Source organism: Rhinolophus hipposideros (genome assembly GCF_964194185.1).
Source record: "Rhinolophus hipposideros genome assembly, chromosome: 1".
NCBI classification, from domain to species: Eukaryota; Metazoa; Chordata; class Mammalia; order Chiroptera; family Rhinolophidae; genus Rhinolophus; species Rhinolophus hipposideros.
The window spans coordinates 15,666,450-15,688,167 of record NC_138047.1 but is presented as its reverse complement, the minus strand read 5'-3'; the positions used below and the strand labels follow the sequence as shown (position 1 = coordinate 15,688,167).

Here is a 21,718-nt window from a genome sequence, read left to right as displayed (position 1 = left end):
ATCGCCAGTCACTCTGAGGAACTCATCCTCATTAAAGAAATCCTTTGTATGATGCTGCATGTCTTTCCCAGATTTGTGGCGACCACACTGAAGGAGGAGGCAGGCAGCAGGCAGCTGCGGGTGCTGCTGCTTCACGCAGGCAACCAGCAGTGTGTCCCTAGCAGCAGACTTGGTGTCCCCAGTGTGAGAGCCCAGGCCTTGCCCATTAGGCTGTGACTGAAAACAATCCCCTCTCGCCCCAAGCAGCCTCCGCAGTGGGACTGCCCCAAATCCCTAAACAGATTCCTGGACTGAGAGAAGCACAGATCATAGTATGAATGTCTAAGAGCTCGGTTTGGTAGAAGAAAAGCACAGAAAACCCCACCCGATTCTGAAATCACTAATGAAATCATGTGTGATAGTGGGTATGTGTGCCTGTATATGTGATGATTTCCTACTTTTGGCCTTAGAATGACATTTCCGAAATATTTCTCCCCAACATAACACCAAAGGCTGTTTTTATGGTCCTGCTATTGTGAATCAACCTTCTGTAAACCATATTGTGCATTTTCCCCTGGATTTTAATGAAAGAAGAACTGTGCAAAAGCAACTGCTTTGTCCCGGAGCTGAAACAAAGACTAATACACAGGGAAGGAGCAGGCTTTCCAAAATGTACTCGTCTCTGATTTGGGAGGCAAGCTCCTAGAGTGACCAGCCCATAATTGCGGTTGATATTTAATCCTCCTCAGTACAAAGGCCCATCTTTTCACTAAGCAGAAGCACCACTGATATACGACTAACCTTTAGAGTTATGTCCCAAACTAGGAGTCGGGGGCTTCTACTTGGATTGTCTAGGCCTCTTCTAACCTGAACAAAAAGGATCTGAAGAAAATCACATTTTTTTCCCTCGCAACAAAGCATTCCTAATCACTTCAGCTTGTTGGTGAATTTTTATTCCCGTGTCCACTTGGGGTATTGAAATCGATCGCTGCAATATTTAATATATTACACTCCCAGGGTCATTGCTCTCCTAAGACTGAATTCTCTCCCTCACGCCCTCAACTCAGCCCGGTTTTTCTACCCTCCCACTCCCATCTGTCCAGGCCCACTGTTTTGCTGTCCACATAACGCCTTTAATTCTCAGCCCAGGCCAGCAACTTCACGTTTATTTTGTTTTCTGGTATGGAAAATACTGAAAGCTCTAGGCAGCACTGCACTTAAAAGGGAAAATGAGGAGCTCAGTAGATTGGAGAAAATTAACCTGCCACAAACAACCTCATTAAAGAGCTGCCTACCAAGAGTTAAGAATTAATAGCAAAATGGATGGGAAAAAAACCCTTGAGTGAAGAGACCTTAAAACCTCTTTCCCTGAAAGGTGCATAATTTACAAGCCCAACCTAACATTCAGTTTTATTTCCCTTTCCTAGTGACCTGTCCCATAACCTTGTAATCCACTGTGGGGGCGTTTTCTCTTTGGTCCCTTTCTTCTTTTTATACACCCATAGGTTTGCAAGTCCAAATACTTTGTGATATTTTTGGTTCAAAAATGCATTTAAATTGTTTGGGGCCTTTTAATTTAGAAAGACACTTTAAGAGACTCCTGGAATACCCTTTGGGAATTATTAGATAATTTGAAGAGTGCCCTTAAAAGAATTGTGTTTAGATAGGAGGGAGTGTGGGGGAATCATGCAGAAAGAAGTATGAAAAACCAGAGTGAGGACATTTTGTAGATTTAATGTTCTGATGGTACTGTGGTTTATTTTGCACATGAAGTTAAAATTTAAGTAAAGCCCATGTATACGGGCTGTAAGTTGCTTTTCTATTGTTTTATTGAGCATTGTATTCTATATTGGCATTTTATATGCATAATCTCATTTCAATGCAGAGCCGCATACTAAATCCTGGGGCAAGCAGATGAGAATGCGGTATGGATATTACACTCAATTTCATTGGCTTCAATGAGAATTTGCACTTTGCGATTTCCATTGTAATGGCTTATCTTTGGCTAGAATTTTACACATTGACATGCTAGTCCTTTGGCCAGGATCCTGAATGAAGAAACCGTGTCAATGGAACAGCCATAATCATTCCATTCACATTATAGCAGGTAACTGGGATCAATGGTCCTAACAGTATTTATAAAAGGTTTCCTACCTTTCTTTTTCATAATAATCATTTTTGCACTTTTTTTTGGAAGGAGATCACATTTAGAATCGCCCTGGAAGTATACACTCAAGTATTGGTTCAAAACAGGAAGAGATAGGACATTCACAATCAGGATGTTTCCAATTCATCTAGAAATCCTTCCATTGTGTCAGAATATTATATTTAAGCCCACATATTATGTAGGATCGTATCCTATTCAGATAAACCGGCTAGAGATTGATGCAAAGGACAAGATTTTAGAAGCCTTGGCAACTTCCCTAAGTCTACAAAGTAAGTTATATTTTCCTCCCATTTAAGTTATACAAAATAAATTCTATTTTCCTCCCATTTAATAGTAATGTTAAATCATAAACCACAGACTGAAATGTATAAAATAATACGAAACATTGATGTTTTAGGTAAAAAGATGTTTCTGCAGTCCTTTTTTCTAAAGAACATGACAGGAGTGTATAACCAATTTCCTACTTTACTTTTAAATTTACATACATAAAGATGTAAAAAGATTTTTTTAGAGCACAAGGATTAAAATATTTTTATTTTCTTAAAATTAGATGAGGAGCAAAATAACTGAACAATTCAAATGTTAATCAAGCTCTTCTACTTAAAAAATATCCCTTCTTTAGCAGAAAAAGTACCACCTCCCTTTTTAAATTCAGATAAGAAACTCTTTGGTAGTAGTGATGTACACCCTTTTAATTCTCAATCATATATGTTTAAGATTGTTTTTATAAAGTCTTTATTATTAACAGAAAGAAATCAACATTGGCTTTCTGAAGACAAATTTGCCACATGATGTATAACACTGGGAAGAAAATTGAAAGCATCTCTTTGCATTTGCATCTGGCAATGTACTCCACGTTAGAGCCATAGCCATGTGTTTATGGAGTTGAGCTCTCCTCGTCTTGAGATACATGCTGTTTTTTATAGCCTAACCGGAATAGCTCAGCACATGCAGGACGAGAGGCTGGGAAGCCCTGGCCCCTCACCCCAGCAAGGAAGCTCAGGGTCACCGCAGGCTCCCACACAGCCGCTATCAGCACTGGTTTAAGTGCAGACCTTACCCTCTTTCCACCTCTGGAGAAAGGATTGCTAACTATTGGTATTTCCATGTGAAACCTTCACCTGGGTGCAAGGGTTAGGTAGGAGGAGGGGAAGAGAAAAAGCTGAGAAGGTGGGAGAAGAGGAAAAAGAGAAGATAAAGGAAAAGCGGGGGGGGGGGAGCTAAATAAACCTGGTCATGGCAATTCCTACTCTACCATGCAGGTTTTACTTTGAATGGATATCTTAACTAGGCGGCTGAAAGCTTAACCATCCACTGCTCTGCATTTTTGAATCCAATGTAAAGGAAGAAAACTAATCTCCTACATTCGCACCACTGACAATCCGGGTATTCATTTGAGAGGGAGAGAAAAAGAGAGCAAGTGAGAGAGACATGAGGGAGAAAGAATGTAAAATGTGCCTTTATTCCTGGGAGATCCAAGAATCTAGGTCCTTTCCAGTCATTCAGAGACTAAAACCCTTGCCTACTGATGTAGCCTTGAGATCTTATAAATTTGTGTCATTTCTAACTTTCACAGGAAAGGGGAAGGGCAGCTGCCCAAGCTTAGTGCAGTCTCTTTTCTACAGTTTTTCCTCTCTACTTCTCATCGCTTATCACAAGGATTGTGTTGTCCCTGGAGCTAACTTAAACTGATCTTAAAGAAGTCAAGCACTAACAATGCAAACTATATTCCAACCTTTCAGTGCTCTGCATGTGCTTGTCCAATAGCCCGGTCTGTAGGAGAACTGAGTTTGTTTGTTTTGATGGCTTGGGGAAGAGGCTAGGCAGCCACTCCGATGGTTTCCCTTCTGTTTGCCTGCCTTCCTTCTGAGCATCCTGGCTGGGGAGGGCCTTTGCAGACCTGTGAGCAGTTGCTCTCTGCTAAACTAGCGATATTTTAAGATCTACGTCTGTTGACTGCTAAGCCTCTTCCATCCAAAAGGGTCAAACACAAACATACTGATGACACTGATTAGATGAATAACTGGATCTTACTGGAGAGCCTCTAGGCTGCCTGCCACTCTCTCTCCACCCCTTTCTGTCTTGCTCTAGTTGTCTCAACTGAGGGAAGTTCCAGGCAGCAGGAGCTAAGGAATCAGGGATAGCATCCTAGGTTGGTCTGTTTCTCCTGTGGATGTTCTTTTCAGGCTACACGGACACACATATCTGTGGGCAGCAGGCTCTCTTAAGATGCTCTTTCGGAAATTCTTCCTTCTCCACCTCTCTAGCCTTAACATCCCTTGCAAGGGGACAACCACTACCCTTCCCCCAGTTAGGCACCAGTACGCCCTGCAGCCATGGCCGCTGCCACAGAAGAATAGAGAGCTCCCTGTGCTACAACCCATACAGCTGGGCTCTGGGCGAAGAAGTCATGGGAATCAAGTAATGGCCAAGGAGAGGGCTGCTCCCTGACCAGTAAAATATTTATTCAACTAGGCAAACGTTTTCTGGGCATCCACTATGGCAATTTTAGGTGCTGCTGTTAGGTCTTACGAAGAGAAAGAAAGAGGAATGGCAGCCAGCAAGGCAAGTGTGAGAGGAGCCGGCATGGAAGCCATTGACGGGTTTAACTCCACACGTTTTGGGGTCGTGTTTTTGCAAACAAACCGGAGCAATCTTTAGGGAAAGCCAAATACACATGATGGAAACATCCTGTTTTGAAAAGCAGGAACGGTGGAACCACGGTTACTGCCCAGGAGTGCGTTAATCAGGCAGGAAAGGGCTTCGGGAGCCCAAGGCCTGAATTTGGTGAATTCGTGCAATGTGGAGCATTTCGACTTAGTATTGATCTCTAAACTCAATTTTGAAAACAGCCTCCATCGCAGAAAGTGTGGGTTGTGTTATCCCAGTATTTGCACGCATCGATTGGGCTAAAATAAAATGCATCATACTCTCCGCAAAGAAGGAAGAGGCAGGGACAGTCACAAGAGGAATAGCAGAAAGTGCATGGTTAATATGGGTTGTACGCGAATCCGCGAAACAAGTGCTTTAAACCCATGGGGATTACACGTAATAGCTAATTTGGTGAGAGAGCGAGAGTGCGCAAGCAGAGGGCCGCCTTCGAAGGGAAGGCAGATAGCTGAATATAGGGTTTTTTGACTGAAATTAACATTTCCTTGTGATTTGCATTTGCTAATGTCCAAACCCTTGCGTATAGTCCACCTACCCCAGTTTTTTTTTCCCCCTAAAGTAGGCTCACGAACCAATTCTCTTTCCTCTAGCTGCACTGCCAGAGCTCAGAGGCTGCGGAGAGGCTGCTGCTGCTTTTCCCTCGGACCCACCGGGTTTGGAGTCCTGGAAAGGCCGCGGGGCCGAGCCCGGGGAGGCCCTCTCCGCCCGCCCTCTCCAGGCCTGCAGAACCCGGCCGGCCCTCGCCTCAAAGTTGATCTAATGAACACAGCGCCTGCCTGGGTTTGGCCATACCTTTCCCGGGTCTCAACTGGCTGGAAGAGACCTGGAGGAGATGGGAAAAGGAGATTGCAATGCCTTATCTTAGACTAAAGAAGAAATCCTTTTGCTTGTTACACACACACACACACACACACACACACACACACACACACCCCCCAAAAGCCCTTCCCCTTATGTCTCCTGTCTTCTGAGTCCATTTCAGGTTTCTAATGGAGAGAGCGAGCGAGAGAGCGAGAGAGATCGTGCGTGAGGGAGGAAAGGAGAGAAAGCTTTAAACAAAAGACGAGGAGGCGCGGGCAGGGGTCTGGAGCTTTCCTTCGGGGACTGCTCGTCCTGGCGCTTCTCCTGTTCCCCGGCCCGGCGTTTTCGGGCGTTCCGCGGGCTCGGCGGAACCGGGCTCCACGCGGCTGAGAAGTGGAGACAAAGCCCAGGAACCCATTCCACCCCAGATTGCTCGAGCCGGGGCCGGGGCTGAGGGCCGCCGGCCTGTGGTCGAGGCTGGGGCCGAAGAGGGGCGCCGGGCCGCTCCGCCTCCCCGCGGCCCTCGCTGCCTGGGTCGCCCCCGGCCCGCCCGGTTCTCCTTGTCGCACTCGGCCAACTGCTCTTGGGGCCCCGCGAATTCAAAACACGCCTCCTTAATGGGAGCCTGGGAGCCCCGGCCACTTTCCTCCCGGGCTGAGGTGGCGTCTGCAGACTCGCCGCGGCGCTGCGGGCAAGCGTCGCTTCCACGCGGTCCTCGGCGTCCGAGCGGCCATTTACTGCCCTCTGATTGCGCCCAGGACCAGGTTAGCTCATAAAGCCTTTCACACTCAACAATGGGGATTTTCTCAACAGTTAACAAGAAACAACATAATAAAGCCATTTACAAAGACCTTGCTATTTACTATAAATTAGGCACTCTTTAAGAGACCAGTGCGTAATTTCACACACTTTACAACTGGGGCTGCATTTTAAACACCCGGGAAAACAAGCTTGTTGCACTTTCCTGTGACCTAGCTGCGATGCACCTCGGGCTCCCCTCTTCCTTCAGGAGCAGCTTTGTTTGCGTTGCTGCACTCCAACCTCCCCAACCCGGGGTGCTTTTCCAGGTCACTGTCTCCCGTTTCCCGTTTCCAGGTCATCATTCCACTTGCAGATGCATTGCGAGGTTCCAAGGGACAGGAACCACGGCGCCAACGCCAGCAGGCCTCGGCCCGTTATAGTTCCCCCACTGGGGCATTTAGCCCGGCCCTCCCCTGACTCGAGCCCCTGGTCTGAGGCCACTTCGGGAGGCGTTCGCAGCCCTGCTGCTGGCTGGCCCAGTGTGAAGGCCCATCCCTTTGCCACTTGCATTCCACACCCGCATTTTGGAGGCTCTGGCAAGCCCTCCGCCCAGTGCAAAAAGCCGGGCCCATTTGACTGGGGAAGAGAGATGGGCGCGAAGGTGAGAATGGGCTTAGCGGTGTGTGCGTGTGCAGGGGTGGGAGAAGACTCCAGAACACACAAAAGGAGCGCAAAGTGAGGGGAGGCGGCTCAGTCCCGGAGGGCCGGCGGGGTGCGGGGGAGGGGAGCGCCCTGTCGCCCCTTGTCCTAGTGGGCCTGGCCACGAGGCTGCTGGGACGTGAAGCTGCGCCAGAGGAGCTGGGGCCGCGCACAGGGGTGCAGGCTCTTCCGCCCCGGGAGTGAGAGGGTCACAAATTCAAAGAAGAGCAAGATCTGGGCGGGGAAAAAAAGTCACAAAGAAATTGGTTTGCCACCTTGCAAAATGGCGGCATTTAAACATCTTTCTGGTGGTGGTGGTGGTGGTGGTGGTGGTGGTGGCCCAGGCCAGAGACCTTAGGGCTGTCCTGGGTCAGCGCGGAGGCCAGAGCTCGGTGCCCATAGGGACAGCAAGGGGGAAAGGGACCCCTAAACCTCCCTGCTTCCCGGGCCAGCCTTTCGCCGGCTCGGCCGTCCCCAGCCTTTCCTCTAGGCCCGCCTGTCCCAAACCCTGCGCCAACAGCCCCCGGACACTGACCCCTGTTTACAAACACAGCTCGGGGGCGGGGTAGGGCGGCCGGAATGCGGGCTGGAGGGGTGGGGGAGGCCGCTGGCTCCCGAGGACGCCACCAGCAGCGAGGAGCGAGGAGTTGGTGCGAGAGAACGGGCCCGGCAGCTGGAAAGGACTGAACGCCTTGTTTTTGAAACTGTCAATCCCCTCAACCCCTATTGTGAGGGCTTCATGCAAAACATCTCAGGCCTTTTAAAGTAGGAGCTTGTGAGGCCGCCACAGTTTGAAAAGAAGCGAGAGAGGAGCGGGGGCCTAGGGCATGGGCAAAGAACGATAGCTGCCCCCTCCCTTTTTTATCCCCCCTTTTTTTAAATAGCAAAAGAGGGCCTGCCAAACAGGTAAAATGCAGCCCTCCCCCACCTCCTAGATCTGCCCTACGTCCCCACCCCCCAGGCTAGTTTGCAAAATGCCCTTTGGCCTAGGGAGCAAACCAAAACCAAAGCTAGCATTAAAAATAGTTCTTCCTCCCAGGGATGGGGAAAATCCTGGGGAAGACGGGGGTGAGGGTGGACTCCCTAAGGTGGATGCCCCGTTCCTCCTTGCCAATTTCCTGAGGTTAGTTGATGGGGAGCCTTTACTTTTTACCCCTAATTTGGCTCTAGAGGCTCCCTTTTGCACATCCTTTTCAGCAGGAATTATTTTTAAGGTGAAGCAAAACTCACCACATCTTATGACTTTTGTAGATGCTAATGCTTTATTTAAATTTTTACTTACTTATTTATTTATTTATTTATTTATTTATTTATTTATTTTACCATAGAGGGTTTTTGTTTTCTTCGAAAGAAAAAAAAATGCTTTTGAGGAATTAGTCTACATCGCTTCCTGCATGCAAACAAAACTATCATCCTCATATCAGCAGAAACTTCCAATTCTTGGGACTGGAACTTTGAGGAATTTCTAGACCACTGAAACTCACCCAGACACGGATAAGATAAAAATCCATGCACCAGCCCATCTAGTTTGTGTTATTGCTGTTTAGTGGTGGCTCCCTGTTGTTGATTTTAAAGTAAACAACCATTATTGAGATTGCTCCACTGTAATCAAGTAAGCCAGTAGGAAAGAACACCCACTTTAAAAAGTAAATAGTTGAAAAAGAGCAAGCTGCATTTACGAAAAAGGCAGATATAACCTGGCTGTGGGAGACAGAGTACACACATCTCTTTAAAAAAAATAATTAAATCTTCATTTCACAGTCTTATCAGGAAACTAGTTTTCTAGAAGACCCCATATAAGCTTGTTTTCCCCCAAAAGTCAGAGAAAGAGCCCTTCCCAGTATTTTCCTTATGTCTGTGAATGTTGAGCTTTAGACACAGGAATCAATGACCCTGGAACCATATAATGCCTTTTAAAAAAATATTCTATCACCTCAAAACATTTAAATGTAAAAATGCAATCTGTCAATGGAGGTAACTTTTGTTTTTCTCACAATAAGGCTTAACTTTTTGAACAAATGGGACATTTATAGTATTTTAGGAAATCTATTGTCATTAATCATAAGACAACCAAAATGAAATAAACTGCTCTGAGAATAATTCCCACAGCAGAATGGGCAAACAGCTAAGGGGGCTACCAGAAATTGAAAGAATACTTTGTATTTTCACGTTACTGAATACTATTTGGTACACTTTCCTAACAGAAGCCCCAACTGAGGTTTTGCTGTGGTTGGCTGGCTTGTAGGAGTACTGTGGGGTGAAATCTGTGTTGACTATTTAATTTCTCTCCTTTTGATGGTATCACTCTGGAATGCCTCGGCCTCCATGCTGCTCATTCTCCAGCTCTTATAAACTGAAACTATTGATTCTCTGAGGGCTAGAGACCAAGTGTCAAAGCTGGAGGCCGATATTTTATGTCAGAAATTCCATAGGGTATTATTTGTTTTAAAGTGTGCTTATTCCATCTCATGGTCCACCCACGCCCAAGATCTGTAGGCTTCAAATATATTCTCAATTTATAACTGAGGAACAGTGATTCCATAGCCAACAAATAAAGTACTAGTCTAAATGTAGTAGTCATCATACTTTGAACTTTCTTGACTTAGCAGTAATTAAAGAGTAGAAATGACAGATTTCCAGTGTGTGTATGTCACACTTTTTACAGATTGATTTTGCAGGACAGCTCATTGCACTCAAATTCTGTATTGCCTTCCAAAGAGGAAAGAACTCAGACTGAGAAGCCAATTGTTCAGCTTTCTGGAGCTTTAACTGTAACTTGTACTGATCTTCAGAATTACACACAAACATGAATTCAAGGATAACATCCCCCAATTTTTGCTTTGACCATATCTATCATGCCAATAAAAAAAGGATTCAGTGCACTTACATCTGGCAACATTCAAAAAGGAAAGGAAGGGAGGCAGTTCAAAGCATCTGTTTACTCCATCCAAATGTATTTGGATGCAGGTATGCTCAGCCTCTGTCTTTTACAATAATAGTCAAACCACAGAGCATATACAGCAATTAGGGCTGAGACCATCCAGATCTATCTGAAACATTTATAGACAAAAGAAAATTTTCAAAGGGAGTAGGAATTAAAAGGTGAAGGGGGGAAAAGACTGAATTTCCATGAGAAATAGTGACTTAAATTCACACAGTAAACATTTCATTCATGTTTTGTTTTGTTTTGTTTTGTTTTGTGATTTATGATCTATAGAGGCAACTTCCTAGGTTTAAGATGGCACGGATCCGAGATACATAATTTGTCAGACTAAGGGAGGTGGACCTAAAATTATTAGATTTAACTTTCATTAAAATACCAGTTGATCCCTGCTTCACTTTTTTAGACCTGAACGTTTTGCACTTGATTTGTAACAAGTTTGTAAAGTCTTCTTGTCATTTAGGAAGAAATCTACCAGTGTTTAGCACAGAACCTGACTGGCCTCATCACATGGTATTACAACAAAACTCTACACCCAATAAATGCATTTTTTTCAGACAAAAACATTACAAGTGAAAATGTCAACAAAACCATTCATTCCTGTTAACCGTTCTTCAATCTGGAATAAGTAGAAATGTATGGAACCAGGAATTTTAAACAGTGTTTTTAATTGAAAATAAAGCTAAAGCATGCTTTTCAACAGTGCAAATTTCCATAATTTTGATTTACTGCTTCCATCACCACAACATAGCACACCAGCATAGCCCTTACCAAGGGCCAGACCCTGGCCATTTGCATGTTGAACTACTTTGACTTTAAGTGCAAATATAGATAGTCACCTCTGATTGTCACTTGCAGTAGAAACTCTCCTGCTGTACACACAGGATGGTCTGAAAACAGAAGTTTAGAGAGATGCAGAAAAAGAGAAATGTAACAAAATCCAAGTGCCTGAGTTCTGGTACCAAAAAGCCCTGAAACAACTGTTATTTTTCATTTGGGGGTATTCTTGCAACTCTGACCCATTCTACTTTTCGTGGGTGTATTTACTGCCTTGTCACTATGAGGAGTCAGACCATAAAATATCCTGCTCTTAAGCGGAATATTTTAATTGTTTTTCAAGTCTGAGGAGTCATGTTCAGACCACAAGGTAAGCAGGACAACAGTAAAAGTCACCTTATTTAAAACCTTTGGGTGAGAACACAAAAAGGACTTTTCCATTTCAAGGAGTGGCTGTAAAAGTAAAATCACACCTTTTACCAAAAAGAAAAAAAAAGCAATCTCATATTTATTTTACTCAGTATATATGAGGCAGCTTTTACCAGCATTCAATCAGGACTCCCCAATCTTTCCACTCAAAAAAAGGAAAAATTAAGTGCAACTACCAATGGAGACAGAATGAGGGGAGAAAAAGAAAGATACCCCACAAATAAGAGCTCCAGAAAAGAACATTTTGGGCTCACAGAAACTTCTTGCTACCTCAGTGTAACCATGTAACCTAACAAACTTTCACTGAATGAAGTTACACTTTCAGGTCTGAAATCTAGTGCATAAACTTAATGGCTCATTGTAATATTTATTATTCAACCTTTTGACATTTATTTGTAGCAGTTGAATTGAGGTACCGGGTGCATTATTAGCATTGAAACAGTAAAGTGTTCCAGCTCTACCGTAATAACTGAGTTTTACTTGAGTCTTTAGCCTGAAGTAGTCTGTGGAATGTAAACCAACCATTCTCCCACCCCGCCCCCACCCTACTCCAAAAAAAAAAAAAAAAACACCCCGCAATGTTTAAAAAAAAAAAAAAAAGTAATCCGATTTCTGTCTTCAAAATGCGATAAACCAGGACTCCAAAAGGGGTGTAACACATTAATGGACTTGTACAAACCATCCTGTGCAGTTTACAACAAAAGGAAGGTAATGGGGTTCAAGAAAATATCTTCCAAAACACTTTTTATGAATTAAATTTCCTGAATTTGTGACTAGGTGGAAGAGGTATTGCAGAACCGCCCAGCTGCCATTTCCAGATAGGATGGGCCTTGTGAGGAGGTTGGGAATCCTTAGTGGTGTTTAAGGAATATGCCGGCCACAAATCCCCATCGTTCCCAATAATGAGTGATGGTGGACAAGGAAAATTTGCCATGAAATTAAATGGCTTTTTCACTGCTGATGCTACATTGCTGGGTACCTTTTTGCGTCTGTTTATAACTGTAAAATCATCCAGTGTTCCTTCATGTAGCTCACTTTTACCTGTAGGACGAGGACTTCTAGCTGATTTCAAATTTGGTTTGACTGGAGGTGTCTGAAGTACAGGTCGCTTTCCCAAAACTAGTGTCCGGTAATTTTTTCTCACCCTGGCACCAAATTTATATTCCCCATCCTCAGGTTTTGGAGAACCTAAAGTGCATGAAAGGCCCTGACTTCGAGCCAGTGGATTTAAGGAAGGAGTTTCTTTTTCAGGGCATGCAAACCCTTCCTTGGCTGTGGTTAGCAAGGTGTCCTCCTCTTTACTTCCAGTCACACTGTAAAACTCACCCTTTGTATCATTGCACTCGCACTTTAGCTTATTTATAATAAGGTCAGGTTCATATTCTTCATTAGCACTACTGTCTTCGACTTTGATTTTAATATTGTGCAGAAAGGGCAGTGTCTTGTCGCCTGCGTCAGTGCAGGGACTCTCCGCTTTCGTTGCTGCTGCCACTTCCACCCCAGGGTCAGTCTGCAAAGAGGGCAAATCCGTAGCAAATTCTGTACAAGGGGGGATTTTGGAATCTTTCTCTGAATTTGCTGCTGCTCGTAAAGAATCCTGATTGAAGAACCTAGCAGCTATTGTGTTGTTATCTGCACCGGGTGTAGTAGGAGTTGCTTGCAGGCATTTCTTAGCCTCTCGGAGTATTCTTTGTTGTGGAAATGCATTGTTTGTCTTTGGGCTAGGTGAAGAGGCCCCCTCCGCCAGGCAGTTAAGTGTCAGGTCAGTTCTCTTTACAGTACTGGAAATTTCAGAATGTGGGAATGTAATCGCAGATACCCTATCGTTCCTTATCTCTGTGAAACAAGTCCCCAGGCTGGCCGGGCAGTACACCGGAGACGCTTTGGGGGCCCAGCTCTGCAGAGTCCACTCCTCCGGCGACTCGGCTTTAACACTACTTTTGAGATCGGGAAGTCCGCCGGCATCCTCGAAAGCAGCGGGGTTGGTTGCAGCGGCGGCGGAGGCCAGATGGTACAGGAAGCTGGCCTGTGCCTGCACGCTGGGCGGCTTGCAGAAGCTGGTGCGCCTGAAACGGATGCTCTGCACCGACACTTGGCTGGAGCCGGAGCTGGAGTCCGACTCCGAAGACGAGTCCTCCTCCTCCGAGCTGACTTCACTGGACTCCGAGGCCCCACTTCCCCCCTCCTCCTCTTCCTCCTCCTCCTCTTCCTCCTCCTCCTCTTCCTCCTCCTCCTCTTCCTCCGAGGACAGAGAGTTGCTGGAGCTGGACAAACTGGAGCCAAAATCGGAGTCGTTGGCTGCGTGGTCCGAGTAGGAGCTGGACTCCGAGTCGCTGCTGCAGCTCTCGGGAAAGCTGCCCGGATGGGGCTGCTGCCGGTGGTGATGAGGGTGACTCTGCGGCGGCTGCTGGGCCCGGTGGTGGTGGTGGTGGTGGTGATGGTGGTGGTGGTGGTGGTGGTGATGGTGGTGGGGAGGCGGGCAGAAGCTGTTAACCAGATGGAACCTCTCCAGGCAAGTGGCCCCGGCGGCCGCCGCCGCCGCCGCCGCCGCCGCGGCCGCCGCGGCCGCCGCCTTGGCTTTGTAGGACCTGGGCAGCAGCAGCAGGCGGCGGGCGCCAGCGTGGGGCGCCAGCAAGCAGTCCTTGGCGCCCCCGCGCTTGCGCTTGCAGCGGTAGGTCAGGCTCACCGGGCCGCCCGCGCCCGCCGCCGCCTTGGGCTGGGGCCCGGCCGCGGACGCCTGGTAGTAGGCGGCGGCGGCGGCGGCGGCGGCGGCGGCGGCAGCGGCGGCGGCGGCGGCGGCGGCCGGGTGCTTGCTGCACAGCAGGCTCCGAAAATAAGCCGGGTCCGAGTGGAAAGCGACGTAGTTTCCCTGGAGCGGCGCAGTTTCGTAGTTTAGAGGGGGTTTGCAAGGCGAGCGCACGATTTCCGGGTAGTGCGAGCCCGGGTATTTGCTAAAAATCTGAGGTAGATGGGTGGCGGGGCGCGCGGCGGCGGCGCCCGGGCGCGGGGACTGCGCGCTGATTGGCAGGGGCCGCGCGGCTCCGCTCAGGCCCCGCCAAAGTTGGTGCCTGTCCTTCCAGAAAGCCGGGCGGGGGCTGGCGGCGGCGGCGGCGCGCTCTGGCGGCGGGGCCTTTGTGGTCAGGGCCCGGTCGACCCTCCTGCGCTTGGTCTTGAGGACCCGCTCAGTTTTGCAGGAGGTGTAGAGAGCTTCCACGTCTTCGCGGGAGATGAGCGTGCATTTGGCGGCGTGGAAGGCGATGCTGTTGATGGCCTTGAGTTTCCGCAACTCCTCCAGATCGCAGTGGTGCTTTTTCACTTTCAGATGATCCATACGCTTGTGCACGGTAGTCCTCGGGATGTTTTTCAGCAGATCCGTGAAGACTTGGGAGAGGGCAAACATTTGCTTTCCTTTAATGATGAGGTAGCCGAGCCTCACGCCATCCACCTCTTCAAAACCTGACTTCAGGTCTCCCATCTCGGGCACTAAATGATCCCCACCATTTGCAGCAAATATATACGTGACGCATACATACACATGTATGTATGTTAATCCTCCACCAGATGCTGCGTGTGTCTCAAGGCATCCTGCTAATAAAATAACAAAGACTGTTATTCCCGGCGAAGGGAGTGCCAAACTCTAGGCGAAATTATTGGAAAAAAAAAAAACAAACAAAACCATGAAATTACACTGACTTGATTCTTGCTTTTTTTTTGGTTTTCGTTTTTTTAAAAAAGAGGGAAAAAACCATCCGGTTTCTGATCTACCAGTGAGTTGGTGTAAGTCTCCGAAGCAGATCAGTACCTGGGCCCCTCTATTCCTTCCTTCTCCATTGGAGCACTATGATAATGGAATGTGAAGGGAGAAAGAGAAAAGAAATGCAGCTGCTATTCCCGCCGCTGCTTTAGCTACAAATAAAATGACAGAGTGAAGTGAGCTCGTCCGGAGACACCTTCATCAATTAATTCCCCTAAAGCCAACGCTGATTGGACACTCCTGACAGGTGATGCAATAAAAATTGATATTCCACCCCTTCCCCCCAAAATCTCCCACTAATTAGCATACCCTTATACTGCCACCTCCCCTCCCAAAGTAAATAATACAGTCGGTATATAAATCTTTCCATTAAACTATCGGAGCTCAGAAACAGCCTGACTCACAGACTTCATCTGAACCAGTGTGTGTACGCTTTAAAAAAAAAAAAAAAAGCAAAAAAAAAAAAGCTGTATATTCGCCTTTAAAGGAATATTGCCTATTTTTTGCTTTATTTGCATTTTACCGCTACAGCTATTATCATTTCAAAGAAAAGCATTTAAAAAACATTATCAACCCTAAATAGATACACCCCACCCCTTTTTCCTTTGGAAAATGGAGATTAAGTGAAAATGTGCAGAATAGCCTGGTATTTCCCTTATGGGAATGGGGAAGGAGACCGACCGACTGCGAGCTACAAAGTTAAACCCGCGAGGTGAACCGCCCCAGTACGGACTTACGTTTTGAATTTCTCTCGATTTTCCTTTTTTTCCCCCTGTAATGCCTTTTTACAATCAGAAACAAAGTTTTTTGACCAAGGAAGCAGTTCAAGGTTCCAGCTCCGAATCACTGTAACAATTCAACTGGATTTGGGTTCTCTGCTGGGGGGGGTGAGGTGGGGAGGAGGTAGTTTCACGTCAGTCCCATAACAAAGCATAGATAAGCTAGATATGTGTATACTTTTCACAATTAACCAGGCTGGATTGGAGGCGGGATCGTCCTAGAGTCCCCAGCACAGCCTTTGCCTGGGTTCTGTTCACCGCAGGCCAGAATTCCAAGGAGCAGTTAGCTACTGCAGCAAAGAAAAGAAAACGTAAAACGCCCAAGGTGCTACCAGAGGTTTTACGTAATAACGATGAAAAGAAAGTGCTGATATATGATGCAGACCATTTCAGCGGTCTATGATGCTTTTGGTTGGTAGTTCAAATGAATCTTCCACAACTCCCCCCCCCTCCTTTTTCATGAAAGCCAAGCATATGCTTTTAAGAAAAGCACTTTGGATTAATATCAATATTGTTTAACCTCTTCTTAGTCAGATTAAGGCATATTTTGGTGTCATTTTCAAGGATGTCCAAAATATTGCCAAATGAGAGCAAAGGTCTTTCCAGTCGCGTTACCAAACGATCCCAAGGCGGTTTGTTGGCTGCTTTGCACAATTCGGCAAAATCTTCTTAACTGTTCGGTGTTTGCAACTACAATATAAATGCAACCCAGGCATTTATATGTTTCCTGTTCCTCCAAAAATAGACACATCCGTGAGGTTAAAAGAATAAACGGATATTTCTGAGGCTGCAAGAAAAAAACTGTAGAACAATTTCTTCCTTTACATTAAAAAGTTCCAGCTTCCCCTCCTCTGGTCTGGCTAGCACAAGCAGTTATGGCTCCAAAAAAACAAAACAAAAAAAACAACAAAAAAAACCCCCCACAAGATAAAAAACGAGGAATCACATACCAAAATGTAGTTTGCATGAAATCTCGGCCATAGTTCCCCACCCCCAACCTCACCTCCCTTGTAATTTCCCAGGAATTTTGAAGAGAATTGGGAATTTCAAGAAGTGCATCCGGAAATTAAGGAAGTCTATTTAAGAGAGTATGTAACTCAGAGGTTGGGATTTGAAAAGTCAGCCCTGGACTACTGTTGCACTCAGCACAGATGTAATCGCCGCTCTTCAACTTAATCAATGTGTGTACAAACCGCGATGTCTAGTTCTTGCCTTTGAAATCTAAGGCTAGCATTTCCATCCAAGAAATCAGAGCTACAGCAAATTACATTTTTGTCCCTTGAATGAGAGAAGGATCATTGAATAGATCTCGTGATATTTCAGGCTTTAAACGTAACCGAGAGGCAGCAATGAACAATGCCTCGTCACAGCTAATACCATCCACCGAGTTGGCTTTCTCTTGCATCTGGATCCATCATACCGCGTTTTTCTCTTTCACTTTCACCGGAGGCAAAATGCAAAAGGTTTAAGCAGAAAGCAAAGTTTCCAGGAAAAACAGATGCTGGTATTTGTATTTTAAAGTAGAATGACGAGAGTCTTTCTACTGCCAGCGACAATAATGTCGTTTTAAAATTCCTCCTGATGCACTTATATACTGCCAGCCCTCTTCCTTCCACCCCACCTCCGTCCAATTCCCCTCCCCCAGCTTTAAGATTTCCACCAGAGAGTCAAACAGCCAAGAAATAGTAAACTCAGAAAAAGCCTTTGAGAAGACATTACAAAAGGTTGGCAGGAGCGTCCTTTGGGGGAAAAGGGGCAGGTAGTTCTAGTTGTTCTCCATTCCTATTTAGATTTGCACACACACACACACACACACACACACACTTATTCCTCCTGCACATGGCAACATGATTTAGTAACCATTTCAAAATTACATTCTTTCCCTCTCCCTTCTTTCTTTCCACCTTTAAAATGCTGGCAATATGGGTGGTTTTTTTTAAAACTAATAGAATATTAAGTATTATTTTTAAACTAAGGGTACCATCTTTTGGGTCAAATACAGAAAAATAAAGGCGAGGGAATTGGGAATTTGTCTATATATATACAATTTATGGGAGTATCTTTGTATGTGGACTCAGACACCTTTACACTTATACATTTTTAATACTTCTATTACACATTTTTCTTCTTGTCTAATACATTCTTTTGTTCCTTTAACTTCCTCATCTTTGAGTGTGTGTGTGTGTGTGTGTGTGTGTGTGAGAAGGCGTGAGTGCTCGCAATCACGCGTACACACACACGGAATGTGACAGCTTTCTTGTGGCCATCAGCACACGTTGCATATCCGGGGTCTTCTGCAGGCACATTGGGGGTCGGCCCCGATAAAAAGATCTAGCAGAGGCCCCTGAGCGCTCACACATGAAAGGCAGGGGACTTTAAGATGGATTTGCATGCACACAGGGGATTTCGATCAATAGCTACCAACATTTATGGCTTAGATTATTAATGTGAAAGCTGGCCAAAAGAATGGGGATGAAAAATTAAAGGTGTCTGTTATCAATTATGCTTAAAGTTATGCAATAATTTACTTACTTTGCCTGGATGTGCAGATCCAGATGTATAAAGTACTATTCTTCAAAAGCCAGGGGGTTTCTTTGATAAATTTGTTGACCATGTCAGCCGCCTCTACAATCAAAGATGAACCCAATTCAGATGATGGACTGTATTTAAATTCTTTTTTAAGAAAAGATATATCAACTTCTCTGTTTCTCAAATGCACATATATATGTTGGTGGATATGCCTGAATTAACATTTATGTATATATCCATCTCTGAGGGCCCCGGGAATTACTTATTGGGAATTTAGGCATATGTATGAAATACATTGAGTTTGTTAGTTAAATGTGATTATTTATTCAGTGAGGAACGCATAATCTACACACTATCAGAAAAAAGTATTCTAGCTTTGAAAACAAAGCTTCCTGCTAAAGGAGAATCCTCTGTGGCAAATACAAATAGAAATACATTCTTAATGTCCACTTACTTCTGCATTTATTGTAAAAAAGTCAGCACTTTCAGTTTTTAAAGTGATGGGCTATGAAGATATGAACATATTTGTCTTTACTTATCCTGTGTGAATGTGCTAAATTTACCTTCAGATGTTCTATTTTGATTTATTTTCACCATATTTTATGTTTAAATACCATTACAATTCAGTCTGACCTCTTTCCTCTGGAGCGAAGTAATGCACACGGCATTTACAGTCTTTTAAATGGTTAGCTGGGAAATGCAATAGCAATTTGCAGAAGTAGTTTACTAATGGGGAAAGTTCTTTTGAAAACCTGAAGGAAAGCCTAAGAGTACTTTTGCATTTCTACACTACAACTGTCATATAATTAAAGTATTGAAGAGCATTAAAATAATCCTTTCTTCCAAGCTTTCATCCATACATACGTAATTTAAATGAAGATCACCCACCCCCATCAGTATCCCCACCGCCTAACTCTTCACCATATACATTTGTTTTAGTGACTGCTGGCCACATTTTGTTCAAAGTGAATTCAGACAGAAAAGACCAAGGAACATCACAAAGGCCTCAACAATGTAAGTATACTGGTTAGAAGAATAAAAGAAGCCCCTTGTGTGTTAGCCAAAAGTAACTGTAATACAACGTAACAAAGACTAAAATAATAATAATTTAAGTCTCATATGGCTGAATTAATTGAAGATATAAGACACTAAAAGCTTGTGTGATAGTCAACAGTGCCTTACTTAAATGTATCTAATCTCACGTTCTCTACTTCTTGGAAGGGGAAAATGAGAATGGAGGAGGAGGAAATGGCTAAATTAAGGAACAACTTAAATTATAACTTAGTATATTTTCCTTAATTTTTTTCCCTTTTTTGTCTCATCTTCACAAATCAGGGCAAATCTCCAAAAGGGCATATCCTTCTGTTCTTAAGGCATTTAAAAATCCTGGTTTTAACAGAAGTTTGGGACACAGAGTCTATGCCATGTTGTCTACTGACCCATAATCAAAATGCAGTGACCTTCTACCCTTTTTATGCCCCCTGACCCATCTTGAATTCAATGCAGCCTTTATAAATTTGCAAATCCTTGGAGGTAAAGGGGTTTTTGTGAGGCTTTGTTCTGAAAAGCCATGAGTGTGCTTTCTAAATTAGACAAAAAGGTAAAGCAACAAACCCTAGTGGACAAGATTTTATACAGGTGAGCAATAGGCAGCTCCTCAAATAACACATATTGCAAGCTAAAAAGCAATTATAAACATGGGAGACAAGAAGGTTATAGATGGCCTCAAATTAGAGTGTGGTACAAATCACTTTCATGATGTAAGAAATAGTTAGTCCACAATCTTCCTGCTCTCCTCATCTCAAGGGCTGTGGGGGACCCTAGTGACTGAGAAAGGAATGGGGAAGGGGGGGGTAGTAGTGAGAGAGCGGGGAGGGAAGGAGGAAGGGAAAGAAAGAAAGGAGGGAGACCTGATCTGAATCTACAGGACCATTCCCTTATCTTTTCTATCAGCCAGTTTAAAGGACACCATAATTATGATGGTGATAAAACAATGCCTGCTTATGTGTGCTGAATAAATAAAGAATGTTTACAGCTCAAGAATCTTTTAATTCCAATTAAACTCTATCAAAGAAAAGCTACTTTCCTTACTACAACCGTCTTTCCCCCCAATTATCTTGTTTTGTTGCCATATTTTCCTATGAGACACCAGGACCTCTCACAATTGATCCTGAATGTGGAAAAAAGAAACCTGAGAAAGTAGAGTTCAATGCAGATGTATGAAATAACACACAAATATCAAGAGCCACAATTTATTTGTGTTGCCCCAATTTTTGTTTATTTTCCACTAGGGCCAAATGTGCAGAAACTGAAGTGATGACACTAGGTCCTGAGGCCTACTACCTATGGGCTGCTGAAGCCATGCTGAAATTCTGAGCACCCATGAGGGGAGAGGGGAAAGATAAGACATGTGGGGCCTGATGGCCTCTGTATAGGGAATCCTCTGGTTCTGTTCCTCTGGCTTCAGCCCAAATCCTTCTAGGAGCACTGGAGCCAATCACTGTCTTCCACTGCTGCAGCTACTGGGCGCACACAAAAAAGCGGGAGATCAAAAAATCCCAAGTTCACATTTATGGATACACAGGATCATTTCATATTCATGGCTTCAACAAATCACATCATAATCAGATTTAAACAAGGTTTGGGCAGTAATGCCCACCAGGCTGGGCACTACACACTGACAAGTATCACACACTAAACACAACTAGCAAAGTTGCTTTTTTATTTTGGAATCATAGAGTGAAAATTAAGTCTTTAACTTTGAAAAGCTTACTTTTCACTTTTGAGGCCAATTTTTACAGTCATAAATGTCAAATAAACGCCTCTCTTTAAATCATTCCTCAACATTATAATTCAAACTTCTATTTTCTTTCTTTCTCAGTTTTAGTAGTGTTTTGTTTGTTTTTTAAAACCACATGGCATAACAAACATTATAAAAAATGCACTCATTCCGTTAAGTGTCCATATAAGCTTGCTTTTTTTGTTGTTGTTGGTTTTTACTCCAAGTAGCGCGTTGCTAAGTATAAACTTAAAAAGAAATTTTCCTCAAAGAAATATCTAACATTTCTTGGTAAATTCTATTTGGAGAAGTGGTACAAAAATACAGTGGTAAAAAATTTCAGGGTATTTGTGCGCTTGCTGGGTAGTTGCAGGCCCCTTTCCTTTTGAAAGTTTAGAGCGCCAATACCCTGAATTCTACAGGCAGAATTAGGATGGACTTAGAGGGTCCTAAACGTGACCGATTCACTAAGGCGGGGGGCTACAGCTTGCAGCAACGTGCTCGGCAACCTAATCCTACGCTAAAAGAGGGCAGAGAGCGAAAAAGAATGGAATACAAACTATCCCGACATTCGTAGTTACTTTCAAGGTGGATTGTGTATTTTAAGGCTGATGGGAACGTCTGGTTTTTGGAGCCAAAAGAAGAGAAGGTAAGTGTTTGTCCTTGTATTCAC

At 44.5% G+C, this 21,718-nt stretch overlaps 1 protein-coding gene across 1 annotated transcript; it reads right to left on the bottom strand.

Moving 5' to 3' along the window:
* Positions 1-8,384: 8,384 nt before the first annotated feature.
* On the bottom strand, positions 8,385-16,614 carry SKIDA1 (SKI/DACH domain containing 1). Its single transcript, XM_081053127.1, has one exon. The coding sequence runs from the start codon at positions 14,677-14,679 to the stop codon at positions 11,950-11,952; it is 2,730 nt and encodes a 909-aa protein (XP_080909253.1). The 5' UTR covers positions 14,680-16,614; the 3' UTR covers positions 8,385-11,949.
* Positions 16,615-21,718: the final 5,104 nt, after the last annotated feature.